The 22,959-nt window shown below is 36.0% G+C and overlaps 1 protein-coding gene across 3 annotated transcripts in view; it reads right to left on the bottom strand.

The window, feature by feature from the left end:
- The window catches only part of UHRF2 (ubiquitin like with PHD and ring finger domains 2), a 79,201-nt gene that overhangs the window by 32,739 nt on the left and 23,503 nt on the right, over positions 1–22,959 (bottom strand). For all 3 annotated transcript variants that reach the window (XM_027635040.1, XM_027635037.1, XM_027635038.1), the window contains exon 4: positions 14,518–14,736. In XM_027635040.1, the coding sequence (XP_027490841.1) occupies positions 14,518–14,736 (219 nt within the window). The remainder of the gene's footprint in view (positions 1–14,517; positions 14,737–22,959) is intronic.

The raw sequence follows: 22,959 nt of genomic DNA, 5'->3' as shown, positions 1-22,959 counted from the left end.
ACCTTGGAGAGTCTTTTATTAAATATCATATATTTTTTGTTATTTCTCAATTATTTAGAGTTAAAAACAAAACAAAACACACTCCTTGGCACTCTTTAATGCCACAAATCTATGTTAGAACCTTCCTTTGTTGTAACACTGCTTGACTGCCTACCCAGCTTGATTCCTCTAGGACTTATTTCTAACAGAACTCAAGGTGGTGAATCTAATTTAAAATAAAATTACAGAATTATGCCTTCTTTCACATAATTAAAATGGAATTTTGTACTCAGTGTAGCAGCTAAAACCATGACTTTACCCATGTCAAGGGATGGGTACTGATATTCTCTAATTACAGTAAATTTCAGACAAATTTCAGAATATTTTCACTAATTTTTGCATTCTGCAAACATTGAACGCATGTAATCTATAACCACTATCCCTATTATGAGCAAAACTGCATCTAGAAAAACTCGCAATACTTTCTCTCCTGTCTAATGATTTAGAGCCGTTTAACTTCAATTTGCCCCCCTTTTCTTCCTGTGTTTTCCACAGAAAACTAACAAGTAGTTATGCAGGAAAGTTTATCATCACCTGTAATTCTCTGCATGCAGTTCACAGTCAACAAGGAGGGTGGCGAAACACCATACAGCTGTAGCCAAAATTTTACAGATACTCGTGTTACTGCTATCCACATCTTTGGGAAAAAAGCCAAACCTGAGCTCAGCAGAACATTTATTAGGAGTAAATTCCACTGCCAATTTGAACTATTAAAATTACTTTTAATGGCAAGGATTATCACATCGTTTTCTTAAAATATACCATGAAAATATTTATAAGTTGGTTCAATTATGTAAGTGTTCCAAAAGGCAACACAGCAAAAAGTTTTTGTGAAGTATGCAGAAGCACAGACTCTTATTATCAACTTTACTATAAATATCATCTAAAAAAAGTTATCTCAACCTCAAAGTGTTGAGGAGCAATATACTTTTTTAATACAGCAACTGCTCTAATTAATAATAGGAAACACAGAACTCTTGAAATAACAATAAAAAAAAATTTCAGTTGAATGGCACTAACAATTGGTAGCATATTTTTCTTTCATAGCACTGCAATCCTACTGACTAACAGTACTATTCCCGTATCTAGGTAGTACTGATTAAACAGATGGAATTCATCATTTCTCTATCCCATATTATGTCATGGTAGACATTCCTTCTCTTTTTGTCCTGTATTTTTCTTTTGGGATAAGGGCATTCAGAAAGCAACTTTCAGAACAAGTTTTTCCTAAAGTATATTCAGTATCTGAACCAGAGAAAACATTTTATTTTCTATTATAAGTTACACTAGAAGCAAGCAAATACTACTATCAAATAATGTTACAAAGCTGGTATGTTCCATCAAACATCACAGCTATATATCTGGAACTACAGAGGAAGATTAACTACCACTGTGAAAAATCATGGCTAATAATAAATGGTTAAGCCTCACCAAAGCTAAAAAATTCTGTTCAGCTGGTTACTCTTAAAACACTAATTCTTCTGCTGCACTACACATACAACAGCTTTAATGATGACCAGGCTACATATCATCTGATTTTCAAATTACGGTTATCTAATAAAATTGTGATTATATTACACTGTCAAACATAGACAAGAAGTATAACCTTTACTCATTTCTTCACCTTACCATACCAAAAATAACAGTATACATTATGCAGAGTATTTCAAGTAAGTACACTAAATCCTTTAGAAGAATTAAAACCCAAAACAGACTCAGACTCTTCAATACAACAGAATTCCTAACACAAGCCTTCCTTTTAGATGGGTTAGTCACAGTCAGAGAGAAATCTTCAACTGAACCTTCTTATATCTGCACTTTCCCCACACACACTTCCTCTTTTTTTAACCTTCATGTTGCCAAATGCTTTAAACACACAAAATCACAGTTTATTAGATGTGTGACAACTGGGCATTATCCTGGATATTTCAAAGGTCAGCTTTCCAGAAAACAAAAGCAGCTGGACAGTTACATAAGAACTTTATCAGTTCTTACTGTCTGAGAGATTCAATTACAACTGTCAGATCTCTGTGTGGAATTCTTTGGTTTTACCACTTTACCATAATGAAATTACAAAAAAAATATTTCAACACACAGGAAGAGTCAAAATACAACGCTGAATAAAAAGAGGGGAGCAAATTACTAGAAAAATATACAGAAAAGTTATATTCACACTAAGAATTACAAGGAAAAGTGTCTAATGACAATTTATCTTAAGGCCCCCTAAGAGTAAAACCTTACTCACACTAAGTCATGTTTACCAGAGACAACTAATTCATTATCAGCCTCTATGGTGATTGTCAAGAGGTACTGTCTAGGTCAGTAGAAACAGCCACAGAATAAACCCTACAAGAATATAATGTCAGCTATGCTCTCCAAATGTTCAAATACAGTTAACAAACAATATAAAGATCAAAACAGGACCAGATTTCCTACGACTTGCAGTGTCTATCTTTTCATATGCAACACTTTGTTTACATCCCATGGTCAATCAGCCTCTATTCCAATTTGCAAAGTTTCCAGCACAGTTTTCCTTCTGCATTATCAAACAACAGTTGAATAACTTGTTCAAAAAAATACACATTTTTTCAATATCAGCATTCAAAATGCTTGTTAGAACTTCAAATATCATCTCCTTAGAAGCAGTTGAGCTGCTGGATTCCATGTCTAGTGTACATACCAATCAACAGCATTACATTGCACCTGTACACTTCGTGCCTTCACATTTAACAGCTGCATGAACTCGTATCCTGACATCCTCAATATACACTTCGTAAAGTGAGGACTGTTTTTTAAAGACATTTTTCTTTGCCTTTGAAATTAGAGAAACTGTGTTCCTGAACTGAGCTTATGAACAATTGTTTATCAAATTTATAAAAATATTAGGATAGAGAATCAAATATGTTCTATTGCAACAAATGAGCTCTATAGAAAAAAAAGAACTATATGATGTTAATTCATCGTATTCACTCTAAGTTACTATCAGTCAAAAGAATACTTTGAAATTAAAGCAAATGTATGTAACAGCATGCATATTTCAAAAGATGTTAAAAGGAGACAATTTCAACCTAATATAAAATATTGAAATGTGAGGTTACTACTTGTTGCTTTACATTTAAACAATAACTAACTTTGACAAAACTGTAATTTCAACAAACTGCAAACACTAATTGTCTACAAAAAAGGAACAAAGGCTAAAACATACTCATAAAACAATTATGACTCTCACCAAACATGACTAGAGATTTGATTTTAAACAGGCTTGCTTCAAAGGTGACTTACAAAATCTTCCCACATGAAGACAGTACACTACATTGATAATTTGACCAAATTCTGCTAGGTTACACAATTACATAGAGGTTCTTTTATTTTTGATTGTACACATGCAGAAAAAACAGACAATATTTTCAAGATTTTTTCAAATATTCCACACCCATTTGCTTTATCATGAAAATAAAAATACACAGTTACAAAATGGGACAGTAGTAGCTCTGCTTTTAATTCAAGTTTTCTTTTGTTACACAAGCCACTATAAAGACAAAGACACAGAACAACTTCTAAACTACGTGAAGAGTTACTACTACTCTCTCATAACACTAGTATGTTATGTATTTAAACAACAAAAAATATTAAAAATATATTTTCTAGGATATGTTGAAGACCTTACCATCAAAAGTTTCATAATCTAATATTAATTTTTAAGGTCTTTGAGACCAAAACACACACTGCTAACTCCCAAACCTACAAATTCATACTGTGGATATACACACAACACAGGTATGATATTGCTTTTTTTCATCTCAGTAGTAGGTGTTGATGCTTGATGCATTTACAAAATAATGTATTATAGTTCATGATGCCAGATTCTGAAAGCACAGACTTGGATGCAGGAACAACTCTTTTTTCCTTAGCCTGGGATCTGTAAAGCAGGTGACTCTTGGAGTAGCTGGGGAAAGCACTGAGAGAACAGTCGGCAACACTGTCAGAGCCTCATTGACTCCAAGCAAGTCACTGCCCCACTCCACGAACACAGAGATGAGACGGAGCCTCGGGAGGGTGGCCCTGTCCGTGGTGCTGCAGAAACGCCCTTGTCCACTCCCAGACCTTCCTGTGCCATCACCCAACTGCTCCCTTCCTGTACTCAGGATCAAGGCACTACCACAAATGTTCAGTTGGCATCTATGGCTTCCAAATCCAAGTTCAAACCCACAGATGTTAACACCTGAACAGCCAAGAAGAACCAGGTAAAAAGAGCTGGTTGAAGACTCACAAAGATGGTATGCCAAAGGCTTCCTATATGAAAAACAAATCTACAGGAGCTGTCCTTGGCATCACAGAGCATGGTCTATGCTCAGTACACTTCTCTGTGTTTGTGGACTGAACTGCAACACATAGAACAATGCAGAGTCTGTTCCAGACATTATTCCAGGCGTCTGGACTACTCAATAAGCTCTTTCACATTAGGAAAAAGCAGAGCTACAAATAGGTGATTCTTATGAGAAGAGGTTAAAAGCTCCTACACAGATTTTTTCAGAGAGTAGATGCAGCACACATGCATCATGAGCTTCCTCAATCACTTCAGAGGTCTGCTTAGAAAAATCCTACTAGACACCATATAGAGAAGGCTCCAGTAGAGACAGTTGATATTTAAGGATCACCCCCTCCAAGCTCAAAAATGGTCTACCACCATGTGCAGGAAATCAAAGGCAGCAGAAAGCCTGCAGAGATGAGTAAGGAGCTCCCATACCAACCTGAGATATAAAAAGGAAAGGTGTAAAAGATGGAAGTCAGGACAGCTGACCCAAGGCAGGGGGAGGTACAGAGTTCTTGTCTTACCATGTAGGCATAGGGTTGAGAAAGCCAAGGTCTACTTCAACTTGAATCTGGCAAGAGATGTGAAGGGCAATAAATAAAAACAGGAAAGGAAAACTACAGAAAATGTGAGCCCACTGCTAAATATAGAAGGGCCCTTGATGACAATAAACAGAAAAAGCCAAGGTACTCGGCCCTTTCTTTGCCTTAATTGTTTACTTCTAAGACCAATGTTCAGAAATCCAAAGACACTGAGACTAGAAGGAATGCCCAGAGCAAGGAAGAATTAGCCTCACTGAAGGATTAGGTTATGGAGCACTTACTGGAGAGCAGCTTGGTAGATATAGACCTTGAGGAACATATAAACAACAACCATAACCCAGCTATGTGCCCTTGCAAGCACAGAAGGCCCACAGCCTCCTGGACTACATTAGGAGCAGCATTGCCAGCAGGCAGAGGGAAGGCGAATGTTCCTCACAACTTAGCACTGGTTAGGCCAAGCCTAGGCTCCCCAGGGAACATAGACATGGGATTATAGGAGTGGTTCTAGAAAAGGACATAAAAATTATTAGGGAACTGGAAAATCTTTGATACAGGATGTTTATTCTGGAGAATAGAAAATTTGTGTGTGGATGCCTCTCACCCATGTATAAACAGGGAGCTAGACTCCTCTACATAGTGCCCTCTGCTAGGATAAGAGGTACAAACATATGAAACATGTATTTTGTGTAGCCAGAGTGAATTTTATTTTTATGGTGACTGTTCAGGGAGCTTGTTGAGTCTCTACTCATACAGATATTCAAAACTCAACTTGATATAGTTCTAAGCAGTCTGCTCCAGCTGATCCTGCTTCAACAATCTCAGGAGCTCTTTTCCATCCTCCATGATTCTTTTAAATGTATACATATATTTCAACACTACTCCTTTTTTTTTATTTTCATGATGCTTTCCCTAATATTGTGCTCATCACCCACCCAACCACTGTTTGCCTTTTTGCACTTCAGTTTGTTTCTTCTGTTCTTCCTCTTCTCTTTGGAATTACTTTCCTCAGTGGGAAGAAATTAAGCTTCAAAACATTTCAAAATATCAACCCCCTAGAAAGCAAGTCAAAAGACTCTGTGGTTCCAAGTCTGCATGTTTATTACAGAAAGGACACTGTTACAAATACAGTTTATGTTCTGGGAAACCAAAGAAGACCCTCAAGATCCAAGTCAACCCACTCTTCACTTTCAAAATACACCTTAGAGTAATTATTTAGGAAATAGTGGTTAGGAAATCCAAAACATTTTCAATTTTAACACTTGGTGCTTTTCCTTTTTTGTTGTTTTGTTAAAGCAATTAATGCTTTAACAAGTATTTGAAAATTTAAGCTTTTAAATGCAATCCAAAGAACCAATTTTCTGCCCCTCTTTGAAATTCACTCTAGTTTATGAGTCTCTCTTTTGTGTGTTGAGATAAGGAGGAGAGGTACTTTTCTGAGTGGGTGGATGGAATCTAGTATTCTTGATGAAGCTTAATTAATGCTTACTAACTGAGAAAAAATCACTTTCCCCAATTTTCCTCCCTTTTATACAACCTGAATACTGTTCGTCTTCATTACATAGTGGCTCCTATTCACTTTGCTGTTTTATCAACACCCACAGATCCTTCTCCTCAGAGCCACTTCCTCACCAACAATGCAGCAAAGGGCTCTGCCTTCCCAGGTGCAAGAAAACTCTGCATTTATCCACCTTTACCTTCTTGAGTCTCCTGTCATCCATTCCTCCTGACTGTTCAGGTCTCTCTGACTTGCAGTACCCTCGAATTTCGATTAATTTAGTGTGTCTGCATGCTTGTCAAGAGTGCCCTGTATTGCCACAGTCACACTGATGCTTAAGATACTGAACAGCACAGGTCCCAGGATACATCCCTGCAGTTCCCTGCTTGTTATCGCTTTCCCGATAGTGTAACCACTATCCTCTGAGCAAGATCATTCAATCTTTTGGTTTTTTCTAAACCCACCTAGTTGCCCATCCACTCAGATTACTACAAGAACTGTCAGACTGGAATGGGATACTATGGGACACAGAAAAAAGATATTTTACATGTTGAAGTAAATTACATTTTTTGATCTCCCCTTGGCCACAGAAATAATAATTTTATCACAAAAGGTAGACAAGCTTATAAGGCATGATTTTCTGTTGGAAAAAACTCTACTCTGGCTATTCCAAATGATCTCCACTTGGCCAGCACTTCCAAGAGGACTGTCCCCTCTTTTCCACAGACTGAAATAAGGCTAACTGGCCTTCTTTTAAAATGGATGCAATATTTGCCTTTCTCCAGTTGTCACGGACAAAAATCAAAGTGGTATTAAAAGTCAAATGTCTGTTGACACAAGCTGTGCAATTAACCAGATTTTGATCCACAGGATTTGCCTGCTCCTTTTCCTTGGAGAGATTTGTCCTCCAGGTCGTACCATTTCACCAGCAGGACTAAGATCTCGTGTGACTGGGCTACTCAGCTTGAGAGATAAACCTTTTCTGTAAGGCAGAGTTGGTTTGCAACTCAAATTTTAAAATTCTAAGACAAAAGAACAGTACATTCTCAGTCCAAAAGACTAAACATTAATTACAAGCACCTAGTATACTTTCCTCCATTTTGGGAAAGTAAACTGAAACAATGAAAAATCAGTTTCTCCATAATGCCAGTTAAGAACAGGCAGTGTGTGGGAAAAGAGCACAAAGGACAAATCAATTACTTTTTATATTCTCTCTATAAGAATCTGGAAGAGGGAAGTATTAAGATAAAATATTTCTTAGATACAAGAAAAATAATTATGGACAAGCAATCTTGAAACAGTAATCCTTCAACTCCTCTCTACTCAATGGAACCTCCTGAGGATTTGTCCTCATTAAGGCAGTAAAATGAAGCATGGAAGGAAAAAAAGTGCATGGAGGAATAGTTATGATCTGTGCAGGATCTGTCCATCATAAAAATTCAAGGACAGTTTGTAAAATGGAAATTTTTGTCCAAACGGAAAGGAGAAAGAAGAAATATGAAAAGGATATCTATAATAACAAGTTGGCCAAATATTTTTCAAAATGTACTCTTTCAGTTCATAGAATCAGAGAATGGTTGGGTTGGAAAGGACCTTAAGGATCACCTAATTCCAACCTCACTGCCAGGGTATGGATGCCTTCCACTGGACCTGCTTACTCAGAGCCCCATCCAACCTGGCCTCGAACACTTCTACGCATGAGAAATCCACAGCTTCTCCTGACAACCTCCAGTGTCTCACCACCCTCACCCTACAGAACTTCTTCCTAATATCAAATCTAAAACTACCACACTTCAGTTTGAAGCCCCATTGTTCTGTCACTACATCCTCTTGTAAAAAGTCCCTCTCCATCTTTCTTGTAGGCTTTCCTCAGGTCCCGGAAGGCTGCAATTAGCTCACCCCTAAGCCTTTTCTTTTCCAGACTGAACAATCCCAATTCTCTCAATATTTCCTCATAGAAAAGGTGCTCCAAGCCTCTAACTTGGTGGCCTTCTCTGGACTTGCTGAGGACCCTGGAACTGGATGCAGTGCTCCAGGTGGGGTCTCACCAGAGCAGAGCAGAGGGACAGAATCACATCCCTCATGACTACGCACTGTGCCACGCTGCTTTTGATGCAGCCCAGGATACAACTGGCTTTCTGGGCTGTGAGCACACACTGCTGGCTCATGATCAGCCTGTCATCCACCAGCATGCCCAAGTCCTTCTTGGCAGAGCTGCTCTTGATCTTTCATTCCCCGTCCTGTATCGATACTGGGGGTTTGACGTTATAGGTGCTGAATCAAGGTACTGTATCTCATTTATGACCTTAGAAAAGAGGACAATTACCACAGGGAGTAGTCACAGGATTCACTGTCCATGCTCTCTTTATGAGCTGTTCTCAGTCAAATATTGTCCTTCTGTCTCACATTTGATGGAAATAATACGTCCTGAACACTAACCTTTCTCCCATCCCAGTGAACAGCCTTCCTCTAGAACCCAGAGGCTGACACTGCGTCCCAATACCTCCTGGGCATTTTGTCCTCTACACCTGAATCATTCTATGATTCTATGAATCATTAATAGAAAGCACTTTACATTACTCCAAAGTCTTCTTAATAATATTCTGTCCTCATGCCCATTGTATCTTTTAATTCTTTACTGTTCCTCAAAACTGAAGCAAAGTCAGAAACCTAATCTGGAATTTAACAGTTTGATTTTCACACTCCACTAGAGCAAACATGAGTTGTTCTGTCCAACAGGGTAATTAAGTGGTACCCAAAATATTATTCATGTTGTCAAAAGTCATTCCTGTTAAGAGTTGTGAGATTATTACCTAAGGCTGCATATCACAATAAGAGCCATCTCTAGCAGTAGAGTCTAGGGAAAGCAGTACAAAGAAGTGTTTAAGGATTTCTAAGCATCACCAATACAGAATCACCACGAAAAATCCCAGGAGGATTCTTGGCCAATGAGAATCTACCTTGGTTTGAAATACTTGTGTTGATTCAAAGGGAGGTCTCTTCTTCAAAGGAGGTGACCAGCTCCACTGAAGTCACAAAAAGAAGAAAGAGGGAGACACAAATTCACCCTTTCAGAAGTTTTGTTGCTTAGAAGAAATATGCTGCTTTTACATCCGTGCAAGAAAGCTGCAGGCAGGGTCTTTGGCAATTAAAATTCTTATTATTAGGATACCTGATGATACAGCATGACAGTTATTTTAAAAAATGGGTCCAAGTAAATCTTGTTTATATTTCACACAGCATCAAAACAATATCTCCCCAGATCAACCAGCAATAGTCAAAGACATTACAATAAAATAATATATATTTTATACAATAAAATAAATAAACTGGGAAGTTATTATGGATAGAAGATCATGCAAGCATTAGTAAGGCATAAACCACATTGACAAAAATTCCAGGCCTAAAGAGGAAACACTCTATGAGAACTAGACTATTGGGCACCTACCAAAGTAGGACAACAACAACTGTGACATCATGATGATTATCACAATATATGCTGAGGGGGATAAGAAGTGTTGTACTGGTTTTTTTCTAAGTGTCAAATCAAGGTACAATACACTTTTTTTTACTAACTAGACAGAAATTCACAGAGGCACAAGAACTCTTGAAATTACACAAAAAACCAATAGAGGGCTTGTTTCATTGTTAGTTCAGTATTCTGTGTAAAGTGTTTCATTTCTGTGCCTTTGTAAAGCTCTAAAAACAAATACATGTGTAACTTACAAAACCCAGAAGTTCAATATAAATGTACAATCTTTTCAAAAAGAAGTAAAAGGAGCAGCTAAGAGTAAAATCTGTACAGGTAGTAGAAAGATAATTCAAAAATATCATACTGCATTCTGAGAACAAAACATGTTGGATGTGAATAAAGGGAGTACTGAGAAGAAAAACATGAATGCATCGCACAAAAAAAAGATAAAAAAGAGAAAGACAAACAGGTTACAAGAAAAATACAAGAATATTTAAAAATTGAGAGAAATTAATCTGGAAACAAAATAATACTTTCTTTTTGGGAGCAGGAAGCCTCACACAAAAACCTGCAGAACTAAAAGACGACAAACACAACATGAAAATTTAAGATCCTTCCTATTACATTCCCTTATGGCTGCTTAGGAAAAGACTTCAAATTCATTAAATACTCACTCATGCAAAGACAAAAATTCTGTTCACTCCACAGAATTTATACCTACATTCCTGTGTATCTCCAAAGGCTTAAGCAAAGTACAAGTCTTGGTATTGACAGTGTCCTTGCTAAACTCAAACTTTGAAAGGCTGACTGAAGAAAACCTAAGAGCTGATTTTGTCTTTCTTCAATTCTAGCATGGAGAAAACACAGAGCATCATTTTTCTACTTTGGTTCAATTTGGTGTGGTGAATTGAAACATGCCTGCTATCTGCAATGTTAAATTGTGAACAGTTAGCCTCACAAAGATGACAAGTCATATTATTCTGGACCACAAACAACTGCTGTCACCATGAAACAGAAGATTCTCCCTAAAAAGAAAAACAGAGGATGTCCAAAAACAGAGGTACACCTTGTCAGTTAAAATCAGTTTAGAGGTACCACAATATGGATACTCGGAGCTGAGAATCTCACATTCAGATTTTATGAACTGTAGGCATGCACACAGTCATGAGAAACGTAGCATTGTTTTCCGTGGTCAAAGCACTGCTGCTTCCACAGTATTTGTATCTGAGACACAGTAAATCCTATTTGGATAGGATGGATAGGTTATTCTTCGCATAATGACATCTTTATCTTCCCTGTTAAGTCTCATTCCTTTCTTTGGTTATAATTTCTAATTCATATCTGTTTTCCAAAAGATGAACTAGAAGAAATGATGACAGACTGTACAGGATTTTTCCTTTGGGTTATGACTAAAACATGAGCAGAAGTAACATCTAACACACATGTGTCAAAAGGTACAGTAAAAAAATAAGTATTCATGACATGTTCTACCAGCTTCAAAGCATTACCACAAACAGCACATGTTCTTGTTATTTCCTGTGATTGTGCCAATAGCCTCATGAAAACTTTGTCAAAAGCAACCAAGATCAATAAATCAAACATTCAAATATTTCATACAAAATTGTTTATACAAAGTCTCTTTGATGTAACACCACAAAAGGAAAAAACTCCACATGACGAATATACCTGAAGCAGCCCAAAGAGCTCCGTGTCCCTTTACTGCCTGCTAAGGTTGTTCTTAAGTAGTACACAAATTACTACTCATTAACATACAATCAACTAATCACTAACGTAAAATCATAAAAAATTCAAAATAATGTCACCTTTATTTGAGACAAGTAGTCAGTGCAAACAGTATACCAAGAACTCATTATCAAATATCAATAATAAATTCTAGAATATCAATATATTAATTATATTATTCTAGATTAAAAGAATAACATCATTACATGATAATTCTAAAATAAATTAATGTATTTAATACTATTTATTTTATATTAATAAACACTGAAACACAGAGATTTGTTTTTACTTTGCGAATCAACATACCTAAAACATAAAGCGATTATTGTTGCAGCATGTTCCTTACAGAAGTTTATGAATAGTAGATTTTTCTTGTACTTTTACTACTATCTGAGAGGAATGACTGAGGTAGTGTATCAGGTGATACAGAATTATTCTTGATAAATTTAAGAAATGGTAACCTTACTTTCTGCAACTAGTTCAGTACTGCATACACAATCTATCAGCACTTAAAAGAAGCCTGAATTGCTAATTAGGAAGAAAATTTCCTGAAATACGGTTCAACTTGAAAAATGGACTTAAGTTTGCCACCTTCTAATACAGGTATTTGTCAACGGTATTTTTTCTCCACCTGCTTTCAGAGGATAATAAATATAAATATCATGGAGACCCCCACTGTGCCTGCCTCAGTACTGATGGTATTTCAAGCTACCATCTTGCAATTTGAAGCATAACTATCAGTTTATTTAGATTTTAAAAAGACTACCCTATAGAGTCCCAACCAGAATTTTTCATTAGCCACCAGGTGCTTGCTCTTGCCAATATAAAACATACTTAGATTATCCTATTTTTACTAAATGGGGAAAACTCTGAAAGAATCTATGCAGACAACGGTTTTAAATAATGTTATCAATAGACATCTGAACTTCATGTAAACAGCTATCTGGACAGTTCTATTTATAAAAGGTCATGAATTCCATCCCTAATTCACCAAATGCCTCTAGCCCTGAATCCATTACAATGAAATTCTGTATCTCTCTAGACTGGCCTCCATTTCTTAATCTCTTCTGTTCTCCAAGTTAATTCAAAATATCTACTCAATTTTTCCAGCTTTACATTTCAAGTTCAGAGTTTTTTTGCTTTGCCTACAAAACAAGTCAATGTGCCTGCCCTATTTATTCCAAGATGACCATAATGCACTGAGATTATGTAATAAAACTCCCGTAATTCTAAAATTAAAAACCATGTAAGGTAAAATATATGCAGGTCTCTTCCCCAGAAATGCCAAGGTAGTGGAAAGGATTCAAAGGTTTTATTTCAGAGGCAAAGACATTAAAACTTACAAACTCCTTGGTGCTGCAAGACAGCACCAGGCCTCAGCAGGAAAAGGCAAATCTGTTCCCTAAAGGGTTTTGTCATCTCTGCCCCACCCCCAACTGTCCCTGGGCTGCAGCAGACCGGTAGCATTTCTGTAAGCATTATATCTCTCCTCTCACGTATCCGACAGAGAGGCTGAGAACTCCTCTTGGTACACAGAGTGAGGGGAGAAAGCACTGAAACTGCCTTTGAGAAAGAGTTACCTTTAAGGCAGAAAGCCTTCCTAAGCAAAAACTCTGTCTCCTCGTAACAAAATCTTCCAGGATAAAGGCTATTCTATCCTCACACCATCCCAAAACAGATTTTCATTTACCTGCATGATTTCCCAAGTCAATGTCTGTCCTGTTTCCCAGTACTAGGTAAGACTGCATTTTTACACAAATACTGAATTAGACATGATTTATGGAGGCTTCTGTGTGCCTCTTCCCATTAACCACGTCCTACACCAACTCTTCCTACAGCTACAACAGTCTCCTTTCTCATAAAGAAAACTACACTGTACACTAACAGTCCAATTCATTTTAAGGAAAACACTAACGGAACAATGATATTGCTCATGAGTAAATGTGGGACATGACAACGTTTTTCTTCAGTGAAAAGAAATTTAATTTTACTTGAAATTTAATTTTAAAATCAGTTTCATTCCTAACATGTAAGTACCCACACACCTGCCTCTTCTCTAAGAATGGAGATGGTAGACTGGAGCCATTTGCTTTTAGTTCTTTTGTGTCAGAAAAGGATAGTACTAAAGGAATGAGGAAGGTAATGAAAAGGAGGAGAAACATTACAGGGAATTCCTCAAGGAGACTACCAATAAAGACTGGTCATCTGTTCATCCCTAAAAAAACAATAAGGAAATCTGCAGAAGACACTGCTCCTAAAGAAATATACACAAGTTTTGGAATTAAATAGAAAAACGAAGCAAAGATATCCAGGTGAGTTCAGTCACATGAAAGCTTGCAATTTTCACATCCCACAGTTCCATGTTCTACTCATATCAGAAACTGTAATACCTCATAAATATTCTATTCTTTAAAAATGTAATTAGCCAGTTTGTTTTTACTTTGCAAATCAACATACCTGAAATATAAACCGATTATTGTTGTTCAGAGACTTATTCAAATTGTCAGAAATGACTGATACTCAGTGAGACTTAGGGGTTCCCAGTTACCTAAAACTTTACTGAAACCAGATTTTTCAGTTTCCAATGGCATTGAACATATAATACATACATAAATTAATATACGTGTAAATATATAAATATAAAAGTATTTAAAAACATTGTTCAATCTGAATCACAAATAGTACATAAAACCTTATGGTTGCCTTCAGTAAGCTCAGGAAAAGTAAAAATTCTCACTCACAAGTAAGTCTGCACACCATAAAAACTAGGCACTGCAGTTCTATAATTCAAACAGCTGTGGAATTCAAGTATGACATCATTTTAATCCAGTGGTCACTTGTAGATAAAAAAACCAAACGAAACATAATTCATATGATACGTAAAGATTTTATGAGTTGGTCAAACAAATCTTACCCCAGCAGAATTTTAGCATGAACCTCTTTGTTAGTCCTTGAGATTTCTCTCAAAGAGGTAATTTCTGCATCAAACCAAAATCCTCTTTCTTCTGGTGTCTCAACATTGTAGTTAACCATCACCACATCACCCACTTTTAGTTCACTCCACTTCAGAATGGTTCTTGCTCGCGGTCGGAGATTAATGGTGTCCATTTCTATTATGCCATTTTCTGGGTACCTTGAAAAGTAGAACCAACAACAGCAATGATTATGACTCCAGTAACAGTGAAGAGAAAGTCACAGAAAACATTTTTCAGCAGTTGAAGATTTTAAATGTGCTTTGGGCATGTAAGACACACAGTATAAATCTGACCTAATATCCTTATTAAAGTATAGCTTTCATCTTAACCACTATCAAGAATTTGTCTGATCTCTGATGAGAAAAAACCATGTCCACGAGTTTACTAAAAAAAAAACAACAAAACAACAAAAAAAAAAAAATCCAAAACAACAACCAAAAATTATAATCTCTTTTGGACTGGAATGCAATCAAGTTCAAGGTTTTGACATACACATCCCATTTGCTCCTAGTAAAGTCAATATTCCAAATAAAATTACAAAGTAAAAGTAATGAAGATTAAAATTAGGTTTTTCAACCTATGTCTAATTATTTCTAATTTAGCATTGGTTTCATGCATTTGTTCCATTTCCACTACTTCAACAAACTATTTAAGACAGCTCTTCTTAAATATCTGACCCTACAAACACATCATATAAAATTCATGTGGCAAGTATAGTTCTAGTTCACTTTCCATGCACACTGTTTAAATAAAAAGCCTAACTACAAAATGCAGTAAGTGAGAAACAGAACTAAGTCTGCCAATGAAGTAGCTGAACTAACAAATTTAAAGTGTTTCTCCCTCAAATTGCAAATCCAAAATATCTAGGAAGACAAACATGGGAATAATTTCCTCTCTTGACAGCACACTTCTCTTAGCAAGATGTAGTAAGGAATGCAATAAAAATTGCTAGCATAAGAAAATGCTTTCTTCCTACTGTGTTGGTGTATGCCATCACAGCACACATACAAAAATGAAAGAGTAATGCATAATCTCTGAAAAGCTCCAATTCCTTTCCAAGATGAAAAAGACTTATTTAGCAGAATTAACATAGTGTCATTTGACAGCACTACAACTAAAATCCCAATGCAGGAAAGAAAGCTTTTCAAATGTGAAATGTTAACTTTTCAGTTTAACACCACAGCCTTCTCATATCCTCTGAATTAAGCAACTATTCCATGATAGTAGAATCTGTATAGTTTGCACATGTGCTGGAAAAACAGCACAAATATGATGAAAATGCTACTTGCAAAAAAAAAAAAAAAATGGTGGCCTGTTACAAAAAGTTTAAAGAAAGATGCTAGACTAAAAGTCTCTCTCATACTGTGTGTAAGCAGATAAAAATTATCCATCATTTAACTAGTATTCCAGGAGTTCACAGCACAAATTTAAACAGAAAATTAAACCAACTCTACTGCCAATAAACAAGTGCTATTAAAATTATTCATTCTCCTTCTTAACAAACACTCGTGAGGATGATGTATCCCAAATTATATTTTCATCACGCAATTACTGGCACTTAAGCAAGAACAGGCATGCTTTAGTTAATATACCTTTATCAAACAGCATTGTTAAATTGTAATGGCAAAATCCTACTCTTACTAATAAAAGTATGACTCTGCCACTTTCCAGCATGCCTCCCTGTAATGAACAACATAATTTCAAGATGTTGGGAAAATCACACGTAATTTACAACACAAAGAAATACTAAAACTACTGTCATTAACAGCTTGAGACTGATAGACTATAGCCTGAAATCTGTAGACATTTTAGAATGTCTACTCCTAAACAGTTGATTGAAAGCCCACTGATGAAACTGGAGACATTTTGAACAAGTTCATTTTGCTTTGGTTTATGCCTTCTATTGAATCTAACATGCCAGTTTGCTACTACTGATATGAGGGACAAGGGGATGGAGTGGGGAGATTTACTGATTGTTTTATTCTGTTTAAAGAAACATGAACCACAACAGTTTAGAAGCAGGTGTACCTTCAGATAAACCAATAGCCAAGTAATAAAAGATATCCTTAGCTACTTACAAAAGTTAAATTAAACATTTGTGGTTTTACCTTTGTGTCATGCAGCTTTCCCTTAAGAGAATTACTATACAATTCTACTATAATAATTGTGAATACTGTAACTGTATTACCCACAAAAACATATGCTGTATTCACCTACAGGTAATAAGACAGAGTAAAAAGCAACTACAGAGATCATGTCTATTTTATTGAGTGCCTGAATAATGACATCGTGTTATTATACAACAGGCCACTGAAATCTTAAGACAGCTATGTTTGAGCTACTAATCAGTTCCAATAGTTTTACAATAAAACTTCCCTGAAGTTTGGAGAATACAGCAAGTAGAACACAGTAAATGAAGACTCAGTTTACTTGAACTCTGAAACAAAAATAGGGCTTAAACATCAAGCAACTAGAGAAGATAGATCAAAAATATACATCATTTATGCATACAGCAAAATGATCAAGTAAGAAGTACATATGGGATCAGTAGGATTGTAAAAATAACGAATAGACATTTTAAAAGTTTCAGTGTCACTATAAAAATATCAAAATCAAAATATGTGACTTACAAGAGTTTACATTCATATAAACTTAACTTTGATCTGAAAAATCTATTCTCTTCAAAAATTAAAACGCCTTCAGGCTCTGTTTTTCCTGGGAGACCTTTGGACAAATATTTTTTTCCCAAATTCAGATTTGTGTTATCTCTCTACCTCTATAAAAGTTAGAACAGAATCTTTCCTACTGTACTGCTGAGGAACTTCAAATATCGCCATTGTTAACAATAACTCCACCTTTGCTCTTAGATGTAGCACATGAAAAAACCAAGCAAGAAAATTGTCTATCAGCAAGACTAGAACAAAGTCACTTACCAGGAGACAACCCCAAAGTTCCCTTTTACAAACAGAAAGAAACTAACTGCTTTCCAAAGAAAGAAAAGGAAGGCTGGCTTCACTGAGTGCATTTTTCCTCTAAATCAGCTGGTCAGATAATTAAACTCAGAAACTTTAGAAAAAAAACAGACGAGATTTCATTTGTCAGATTTCACATTTCTTCTGCAAAGGGTTCCAGACACTGAATGGTTTTTACTGCTGTGCCTTCACACACAGAAATATGCTTTTATGGTTGCTGGTGAATGCTAGCAGATATTTAACCCTTCACATTTGTCCATAACGGACACCTTGGGCAGAACAGCAGAAACAGGAGTTGCCACAAGTTTTTCAGTTAGGCTCAAAATTGCAGAGTTAAACTCTATGCTAAGTTTAACTCTAGTTAAACTTTATGCTAAGGTCAGTACCATTGCTCCTTATTATACTATGTAGACAGTACTTCCACGGTAAACTTGTCCCATCAAAAGTGTCTAATGCTCCAATTTACTTAACACAGGAAAACACACTCACATTACAAAATGCTACCACCTCCACATTCATTTTCCCAAAGATTAACATGTCACTTGTAAAAATCACACAGTAACTTAAAATCTAATCTCTTAAATACAGAATAACATTTAAGCATAAAATCACAAAATAAGAATATGTGGGCTTGCGTAGATAACCCAAAACATAGAGAGAATAAATATGACCTTTTAACCTCAAGAATTAGGGGAAAAACCAATTTTGGCAAACTGTAATAAAGGACTACTGTCAGACATGGATGTTTACTGAAAGTGTTTTCTTATTTACTGAGTTACTTTTAAAATCCTAAGATGCCCTCAAGACAAAACAGAAACATTTTCACAGCAAGGTTCTACTTAGACTACTGTAAATTTGGTACAGTTGAAATGAAGATTATACGACTCAATTAAACCTTTAAATTTAAAACAGCCATGGACAGTCTCTTGGTTTTCCATGTTTTTTTATGATACTTGGCACCTATTATTAGAAAAAGGAGACATGATAATAGCAAGAATAACTGTAAGAGTTTAATGAATATTGCCAAAAAGAAGTCTGTTTACCTGTAATTTTTCCCTCTGATATATCTAACTGTAATTACTAACACTAGCATATCTAGGATTTCTTGAGATTTCCTATCAGTGCAGACAGATTCCATAGCAAAGAATTATTCATGAAGTAAAGATTCCAGTGCTTCTTGGCTACGGTTGGCTTTGGTTTCTAAAATACTCAAATACCAAGACACACATTAGTATCATGTCAGAATAAACACAAGTCTGCTCAATGTACTGAGAACTTGCAACATAGCGTTTAACTTTCACGGTTGTTACCAGAACAAATGGAACTGGAAAGATAAAATTATAGAAAAAAAAGACAAGCCTTGTCCATAAAAGTATGGTAAGGAATGTTAGTGTAGAAGTACAATTTCTTTAACTGCTGTTTTTCCAATATTAATAAAATTAAAGCATAATTTATCTTCCCAATCAACAAATTCAGAAAAGCCAATACACACTCTGAAATGAAAGAATAGAAGGGCAAAAACAAAAAAAGAAAGAAAAAGGAACGAAGTCCTAGAGCAGGTAAATCTGACTAAGAAGGTAGACCTGAATAAAAACTATATTCGCACCACCACCACTCCTTGATAATTTGCTACCTGAGGAACTAATGAGCCTAATTTTGATGCAGTGTTTGAGAAAGCAAATATAGTGTTTCAGAAAGCACTACACTGGAAGAATACGTAAGCCACAACTACGAATGAAGCTGTGTATTTGCACTTCCAAAAGACCAGCAGGTCTGACAATTTGTTATTGCAAGAGAAAAAAGTAATGCATTTCAAAAGACAGACTAGAGAGCATAATGAATATCAATAAAGATAAAAATCAGTCACATGAAACATAAACAAGATTTTGAAAATCTTACCTAATAACTAATAGTTACACAATTAAGCAGCTTAAACACTGAGAAACCATATTAATAGCCTGAAAAGAAAAATCTTACTTTCCTAATGATTTTAGTTCCGAGTATTAAGAAAAATTAACTTCTAGTCTTACACAACTGCGCTGTGTAGACAATATGCATACCCTGAAGGGAGACAATCTGGAAATAAGAGTATCAAAACATAAGTTCAGAAGCTGTAAGAAAGAAAAAGAATGTTCAACTTTTAATACAATACTGTGGTATAATGAGTTTAATTATTGTGAATGTAATAAAAAACAGGTTTACTTCACTAGGTAGCACACAAGATGAGAAGTCACACAATTACCAAAAGACTTTTTCTTGAAAAACCTCTCCTCAGGGGTGCAATCCTGTGACGGTGCAAGGATTACAGCCAATTTAAGACACATAAACTATAAGATTCAATCTCATTCTCACTGATCAAACCATTTTTTGAGAGTATCAGTTTTAAAAGAAAAAAAAAGTTTAACTGTTGACATTTTAGTTGTTCTCTCAAATAACTACAAGGACAGCAAAGCTTCCCTCTCCTTAGCTCAAATCCTTTATAAAGAGACACAAGAAACACCCAGACTTTCTCCTCAAACTGTTTCCTTTCTAGTTTGCGCAAAGTGTCTACGTCGTTACAAATCCAAGTCTTACAGTTAATGCCTGTTGTCAAAACCCTGACTACTAACACATGCTAACACTTCAACATTTTTAAAAACAGATTATACAGTCAGGAAACTGCATAATGGGAGTGCAAATGGGACAAAGAACCTTACAAGAAATCAACTTCCTAAATGAAAGTAGTGAACAGCCTACTCCCTCCAAACACTTTCAAGTTCGAACAAATAGGCCTATACAGCCACATTGTACTGGTACTCTTTCTAATGAGGATGTAAAGAATGAAGACTTACATCTGACAGAGCAGGTGTTCTATTATTTTAGCACTGCCTAATAATCTGTATGAGGAGAAAGTTTTCAATGAGTAAACAAACTAATCACTGATATTAGAAACTAGAAAACAAAATTACATAGGTAGGATAGGTGCTCCAAGTAGAGATTCAGACTAATTATAAAAAAGGTTTGTTACTAATACAAGGTCAAAGAAAATACGTGTTTCCCTTGGGAAGACACTGTCTTAAGAGAAAATTCTACTTGGCAGACAGTATAGTTCTCATTCCTCTTCCTCTTCTGAAATTCTAAACCGCCCAACACAAACCAAAGGAAACATGTGCCATAATGAAACTGTACTCTATAGCTCCCATCAATTCTTCACGTTTCTAGTCACTACCTTCATATCCTTCAGAAGCAAGCTCTCCCCAGTCTGCTCACTTCTATGTCTGAGACTACTGCCAGGAATCTGACAGCATACACCTTCCCGATTTGTGCTATTTCCTGTGCTTACTGTATATAAAGAAAACAGTCAAATAATTCAGTTAACCCTTGTAAACATGTTTATTTGAGAAACACATAGTATGCAAAGGATGTATTTTGGTATTTCTTCACAGAAGACAAAAAAACAGAACTGTTCACATCATGCACTGTCACTAATGCTGCACAAGGCAGCTACCTCTCAAAGAAGCAGTGATTCTTTCCCATGTTCTGCGCCACTGGGCAAATTTATTTGATTGGATCTGTGACTTAAAAACCAGTAATTTTCACTTAGGGGACACTCATTTTTAGATAGTTTTTTATAGTTTTTATATTAGGAAACAAGAGCATTTTATTGTACAGTCACACAACCACCAAACTAATTGCAACTTCACTATCAGATGTACATAGCTGGGAAGCAAAGTAAGAGAAAGAAGCAGGGGCCACCTCATCTGAGAATGGCCCATGTCATTTGGTCTCCAAAACTCAATTTATCAGTACTTTCACCTGTGTGACTTGTCAGTACATTCTATTTAATCCCAGCCTATGAACTTTATCTTAACATTTCACATTAAAAGCATCCAGAAAAATGGACCTGTTAAGCAAGTCTAATATTCAAACCATTCCTTGAGAAAGTAATAACAAGTTTAACAATATTATCCTCTTGCTGATCCTTTCAGCTAGGGAGTAACTTTCAAGAGGAAAGCAATTATTTTTCAGAGTTATCTAGGTAGTACTTAGAACATTTCTTCTCATTGTCTCAAAATATTGTGCTGTCCAATTATGAGACTGCATCTTGCATGTTACTTACACAGCCACACAGGATGACTCCATTTTTAACCTCTGTGGCAACACAGTGAAATTCTAATTTTCTTAACATGTGAGCATGTGTATGTTTGTGTGTGTGTGTGTGTGTACACTTTAAATGAAAATGCGGAATTGTATACAAATACATTATTTTTCAAAGGTTAATGACAGTCTGGACTACAAATGACAAATGAAACTCAACCGAAATAGGCAAGACTTCTGGTAATGCTACTGGCTACAGCAGGACAGAGCATTTAAGACTGCCAGGCTATCAGTCTTTCAAACAAAATCCCTGAAGACTTTTCTTTAATTTTGTCTCCTCCCTTTATAAAACTGATGATCAGTCATACCTTAAGCCTTCACTGGGAAGTGGTTCTCCTCCCTCCCAAACATTTTTCCTCCTAAATACTTTTTTGTCTTGCATTGTTTCCCACCTGTCCAAATAAAGTTGTTGCCAGAGTTCCTATATTTGTACCATTTTCAGCTCACACGAGGACCTGTGCCCTTCACATCACTCACACATTTCAGAAGCAAATAAGCTGAAAATGGTAAAAAAGACAGCCAATCTTACAAGAGCTTCTCAGGCAGAAGCAGAAATAAAAATGAAAGCAGGAATATTGAGCTGATGGGTCAAATAATTTTCATACTGTTTAACAGCCCTAAACCTTCCTTCTCAAAATGAAAGCTACCACTGACAGACTGATAACAACTGAATTAGTTCAGTTTACACTTAGGAATACAAGAGTCAAACAGGTGTCCTGGGTCACTGTGATCAGTCCCCTTCTATTATAAGCTACCACATACACTGATATTTTCCTGGGCTCTATTTATGTTTTGAGTTTCTATAATTAATGCAGCATTTTCCACAATAATGTTTATTTTTATGACAGTTTACACAGCTTATGGAAGACTGAATGGCTAATGAGGGAGACATATTGATTGAGCCTTACAGGTATGGTAATGGCATATTCTTATGTTCCTTTACCTTCAAAGCAGGCTGTAATCTCTTTGGCATAAGGAACGTCTTTTTGTTAAATGGTCCATGGAGTTTAGCACAGTAAGTGAATTTATTTTTGAGAACTACAGCTCCTAATAAGCAATAATATCTGATAAAAGCATACATAACACACCAAGTTTTTTATTTAGATGCAACAGTAGCAGCAACGTAAGACAGAACACACAAGCATCAGTCTTACTAGATACCAATGAAAGTTGATGCTGTTCTTAATCCTTCATGCTGAAAAATGAAATGGACTACCCGTCAGTAATTTAATTCTTTAGGAATGCATTGCTCAGGTTTATTATGAAAACAAA

The sequence above is a fragment of the Corapipo altera genome, unplaced genomic scaffold (genome assembly GCF_003945725.1).
Source record: "Corapipo altera isolate COAL_440 unplaced genomic scaffold, ASM394572v1 61411, whole genome shotgun sequence".
NCBI classification, from domain to species: domain Eukaryota; kingdom Metazoa; phylum Chordata; class Aves; order Passeriformes; family Pipridae; genus Corapipo; species Corapipo altera.
Note: the sequence above shows the minus strand (reverse complement) of the source record. Positions and strands in the feature narration are given on the sequence as shown.